This window comes from Cryptomeria japonica, chromosome 3 (genome assembly GCF_030272615.1).
Source record: "Cryptomeria japonica chromosome 3, Sugi_1.0, whole genome shotgun sequence".
In the NCBI taxonomy this organism is placed as follows: domain Eukaryota; kingdom Viridiplantae; phylum Streptophyta; class Pinopsida; order Cupressales; family Cupressaceae; genus Cryptomeria; species Cryptomeria japonica.
In genome coordinates this window covers 35,839,709-35,845,261 of record NC_081407.1, presented here as the reverse complement: position 1 = coordinate 35,845,261, position 5,553 = coordinate 35,839,709, and the positions used below count along the sequence as shown (strand labels likewise).

At 34.0% G+C, this 5,553-nt stretch overlaps 1 protein-coding gene across 1 annotated transcript; it reads right to left on the bottom strand.

Moving 5' to 3' along the window:
* Nucleotides 1-3,408: 3,408 nt before the first annotated feature.
* Nucleotides 3,409-5,163, bottom strand: LOC131873936 (1-aminocyclopropane-1-carboxylate oxidase-like). Its single transcript, XM_059217118.1, has 4 exons — nt 5,038-5,163; nt 4,537-4,775; nt 3,886-4,219; nt 3,409-3,669 (listed from the first exon to the last, which is right to left on the bottom strand). The coding sequence occupies exons 1-4, from the start codon at nt 5,161-5,163 to the stop codon at nt 3,409-3,411; spliced, it is 960 nt and encodes a 319-aa protein (XP_059073101.1).
* Between the last annotated feature and the right edge of the window lie 390 nt (nt 5,164-5,553).

The window sequence follows — 5,553 nt, the reverse complement described above, 5'->3', positions numbered from 1 at the left end:
AAGACCATGGCGCTATAGAGGGACCATGGCACCCACTAAGGATCATTGTGTTGTATGCTAGTCCCGACAAATTTTCTTAAACTTTTAGGTGTGAACTATGATCCTCTTTTACTACTCAAAATCTTTGTTTGTGGCTCTGTTTGGTTTTTGTAACACTATGTTTTCATCATTTTATTCTAATATATTTAGTATTCGCAACTTCCAAACCTAATCCAAGTTACACAATTTCAACTCAAATAGAAGGGGAAATAGGACCTCAATCAACATTCAACCGTCTTCCTAATAGAATTGAGGTTGGATCTATTGAGGGTTCGTCCTCCTTTTAATGTTTTGGTTAATTTTGGCTAATTAATGGTCTTAACCTACTTGGTGTGACCCTAGTTCCAAATTACACAATCATAAAGAAAACCAAATGTTGGAAACAAAATATATACAAATGATCTAATTTTATGTATGTATTGTAATGATTACTATTAGCAGCAACTAAGAAGGAAAACTGAGAGCAGAGTGAATCAATTTTTACCAGATTATACAATTTAAGCACAATCTCAGATATAAACAACTGCAACAAGAATAAAGATAAACATAACAACACCAACACACATAACACCAAGATTTTGACATGGAAAACCCAGTTAAGGGAAAAACCACAGTGGGAACATACCCAGAATAAGATGATACTTTGTAGTAGCATGCGAAAATATTACAATGGGGAATGCATATGCATTCAAGAACACTGCCTAGAGCTCACTACTCAAATTAAGATGACCCAGAAGGCTCCAACCCTCAGGGAAGGTTCACTAACTTACAATAATGATCAGACTACAATCTAGATTACATGAACTGCAAATATAACATCTCCTTATGCTTGATGACAGTTTTGGTTAAGCACATATGTCTTCCCTGCAACAACCTCTACTCAATATACCACATCAAAGGATAAATTCTCTTATGCACACATACACCTCTCTCTGATAATGCAGAACAAATATCGACACCCAAATTACATGACTATACTACCTATATATACAATTCATCAACTTTGACTACAAGGTCGACCAAACCCTCAAACCTCGATTACAAAATTACATCACATGATACATAAATCAACAACCGGACCAATATAAGATCATAGATGACATAGCATGGACCTAAATCAAATCTCCAAACATGCAACACCATCGGAAATCTCGCCAAGACCAACTGCAACATGTTACACCACCAAGAATACCGCATAACACAAAGAATATCACCGGACCCATAAGATCTTCAAGAACGCGCACAAGAATCAATGCGGACCACCAAGACAAATAGAAAACAGTCAGGAAATACCAAAAAACACATTAGAACCATCCACAATAGCTACACCAACACCACTTATTCAAATCTTCATCGATCAACATGCTAACTCACAGGAATAATCAATAGCAGCAATTCAGACTAGAAAGATATTTTGCATAGCACCAAATTATGAACCATCTGAACTAAAGATACACATGAACACCCAAAAAATTATCCCAAATCCGCAACCAAAAATATGATCATAACAGAGCTCACTAGATCAAATACCAAACTCTGCCAACCACTGAATAGAAAGACTAAACTACAAACTGGATCAAATAATATGATCAAGTAAACTTCTGAATCACTGAACAAATAAGGAATGAAGTATTCCAACATCCCAAATTAATAAATCAACCATATTAATGCAATGTAATCACCAAAACACCAAACAACTCTCTACAACAACAGAACACAAGAATATGTTGACATCAATGACAACAACATATCCTAGCAGCAGCAATATCCAACAATCTCCCCCTTTGGCATTGATGGAAACATATAAATGTGAAAAACAATTAATGCAAATGAATAAATCAACATCAGCAATCTGCAACAAACTTCCCCTAAGATTATGCACACAAAGCTCCAAAGATAAAGCAGTTTTTCACATGACTCTCTCCCCCTTTGACAGCAATGCCAAAGACATAATACAAAATATGCTCTCTCCCCAAAAACTGACCCACAAAGAAGGACAATCTCTCCCCCTTTGGATAAAATCACAATTAATCATCAAAATCACACGCTGACTACTTTGGTTGAGTAGTAGCATCAACTCATCAACTTGGATAAAAAGATAAGGCTCTCAAATCCATTTAATTGATACAAATCCATGCATTGATTTTTCAACAGGAGGGGTAGAGACCCCTAGCTTGTCTCTCAAATAGAAAAATTTATTTACGGGAAAAGGCTTAGTAAAAATATATGCAATCTGATCCTTTGTAGATACATATTCCAATCTGACTTCCTCATCATTGACTTTCTCCCTCAAGAAATGATACTTTATAGACACATGATTTGTTTTAGAATGCAGCACTGGATTCTTTGAAATATTGATAGCACTTGAATTATCATAATAAATAACAGTAGGCTCATCATAGATCACTTTAATATCCTTCAACATCTGCTTCATCCAAACTACCTGAGTACAGTTACTAGCAGCAACAATGTATTCATCTTCAGCAGTAGATAAAGATACAACATCTTGTTTCTTACTGGACCATGAAATCAACTTATTTCTCAAAAAGAATTACCCCAATATGGTGAATATGGAAAAGAAAATCTATATATAAAATCATAAAAATAAGCAATAGAAAATATGCATTAGTTCACACATATATCAATTATATACACACAAAATAGATAACTTAACATCTCATCTATTAATTGAGTATGCTTTCAATGCATTATCATATCTTCTTCATTGCATAATTTTTACCCCAGTTATCACATTTTCATCCTCTTCTATATATTCTATCTTATATTATAGTACATCATCACACCTATGTGTGGGTTATGAGTCATATGTCACTATTTTAGCTTCCCCATATATAGGAAAATGTACTTAACCTTATTATTCTGTTGTTGTACATCTCTAAAATTTCTATAAATGGCTTTATTGTATTGTATTATCATTCCTTTGTCTTTCATTAACTTTAAGTATCTTCAACTATATAGGGATTAGTTATCTTGATTCTAGGATATGGTGCATTTGTCAGTTTTCAACATTAGCCTATTAGGAAAACCTTACAAGTTGCTAACTTGATAGGATCCATGTAGGTTTTTCATTAGATCTAATATGAACCATTAGATTCGTTCTATAAGTAATATAAAAACACCAACACAATATATTTAATAAATTAACTACTTACAATATCTCTACTACATTGAAACCTTGCACCACTTGTAATGCTTTATTTAAATATTAAGGTGCAAGGTCATGTTTATTTTTGAAGATCCTAATGATTAAACATAGTATAATCTCTCACAATAATTATAATTTCTAATTTAAATCATTCTTTTAAGTCTCCACCTCCTTAACACTATAGTAGTCAATTGAGTCCTCAATTAGGCTGGTAAGATGGCTCTCATGGCTTCAATTCTAGGTTCCTTGGCAAGGTACTTTTGCTCTCCATATATTCTCATATAATCTGCTGATATGAACTCTGGATAATTCTCAGCATTGGGTATATCTCTAACGAGGCTAGGAGCCGGATAAACTTTTGCAGAGCTTGAAGGGTTATAAAATGATGCCACTGACATTCTGTTACCATCTGTTTTAGCAAGTACTCGATGCCACATGCTTTTGTATTTCCCGTTTGTAATAACCTGCAATGGATTAATAACAAAGGATATTTAGCACCTAACCAGGACCAACTTGCATTCCAAATATATTCCAAAATAATCTATAGGCCTACATCTACTTTTAACAGTTCACTAAAAATTTTAATCTTAAGTGAGATATGATTTGTATTTAAGCTTATCCAACAATAGAAAATCCTGTAAGAAATTAATTTAATAAGTGTTCTTTTGAATTTAACTTACTTCCAACTGATCTCCAATGTCAATAACAATTGCATGGCTCATTGGTTGGACATCGAACCAGGTGCCATCCTTGAGAACTTGAAGACCATTTACTTTATCATCTTGTAAGAGCAGAATGATTCCACCAGCATCTGTGTGGGATCGGAGGCTATCTATGATGTCTGGCCTTGGACATGGAGGGTAGTGACACATTTTTGTGCCAAAGAAAGGGCTGTCTTTTCCTGCTAAAGCTTTTTTCAAATAGCCTTTCTCAAGTCCCAGATTTTCATCCATTATGTTTAACATTCTATCTGCCAATCTACTCGTTTCTTCTGCAAATTCATTCATGATTTCCCTGCAATGTCAATTAATTTAATAATTAGTATGCAGAAGTAAACTATTTATATCAAATTCGTACAAATATATTTAAAATTATTATACATAAATATCACAATTTTCAATGGTCAAACAATTAATAATAATTTTACCCAAAAAGTACTAAATAGTCACCCTACTTCTATTAATCAAAATTTAACTTTGATCATTAAACAGAGTGACATTTAAGAATAATCAGTTTTTAAACATAAAAATATTACTATATAAAAAAAGAGAACTTAAACAAAACAGAAATATAGAGTAAGCCAGCATCTGAAACTGAAAATTAAAACATACTTCAGGTTAGCAGGCAAAGCAGGAGTAGCAATAGCAGGTTGATGCGAGGAATGCTGGAGAAAGAATCCTGATTCCCAGTCAGTCTCTATTTTACTGCAATCTTGTTCAGACAAAGCTTTATTCAGCTTCTGAACAGGAGCAGATTTTTGAAACTCTGCATCCATGGAGTTCTTGTAATGTTCCTTGAAAAGTTCCTGCACTTTATCTAAAAGACTGTGTGGAATACCATGGTTCAGAAGCTGCAAAACCACAAACACTCAGCTCAATCAATAAAGTGAAAGGTCAAAATAATTATTCTACTTCATTATTAGAGACCAAAATGGCTGCAAAGGAAAAAAAACAGAATGGGTAGAGCATGAATTGGAAACATTTTGAAAGTAAATAATATGTCAAAGTACACAACTTCAACAGAAAGTTGATATCATATATGAAAGGAAAGGAATGCAACCTAAGCAACCTAATTCTCTATATACCGGTTACCAAAGGAAATAGTAAGAAGACCTGAAAAAATCCCCACTGTTGGCATGCAGTGTCAATCTCTGCCATGGCAATATTTCTATCTTCTCCATTCAACTTCTTCATATCTATCACTGGAACAGCAGCAGAACCAGCAGTAATAGCAGCCATAATTTCCAATATTATAAAACTTGGACAACTTGATACAAGTCCAAAGATGTGCAATGAGAGTGCGGCACTGCAGGCAATTTGGGAGTGAAAATTTCATAGAAGAGCAGCACAATTTATAGGCTTTTTTGACGCGCTAATTTTGTCTTGACCATGGAAGTTATCTAAACTGACAAACCTGCATACATATCTTTCAGCTCCCATTCAACTGCTTTTGTCAGATATTATTGTCTACTTCTAAGTTTATAGCGCATTGTATTGGGCCCGATGCACAAAAAATAATTGTATTTTGGGACAGTAATATTGTTTATTCATTATTATATTTGTCTTATGCCATGAGAGAATCCATACCGTATTGCTTTGGTTGAGGGTTAAAGCCAGATCCATCGATGC

What these genes read in the sequence shown, in the direction of transcription:
- LOC131873936 (XM_059217118.1), bottom strand. Translation starts at nt 5,163, where the DNA reads ATGGCTGCTATTACTGCTGGTTCTGCTGCTGTTCCAGTGATAGATATG. An exon ending in AACAGTGGGGATTTTTTCAG is followed by an intron (nt 4,776 to 5,037) that starts GTCTTCTTACTA and finishes GTGGTTTTGCAG; the next exon opens with CTTCTGAACCATGGTATTCC. An exon ending in ACATTGGAGATCAGTTGGAA is followed by an intron (nt 3,670 to 3,885) that starts GTAAGTTAAATT and finishes AATCCATTGCAG; the next exon opens with GTTATTACAAACGGGAAATA.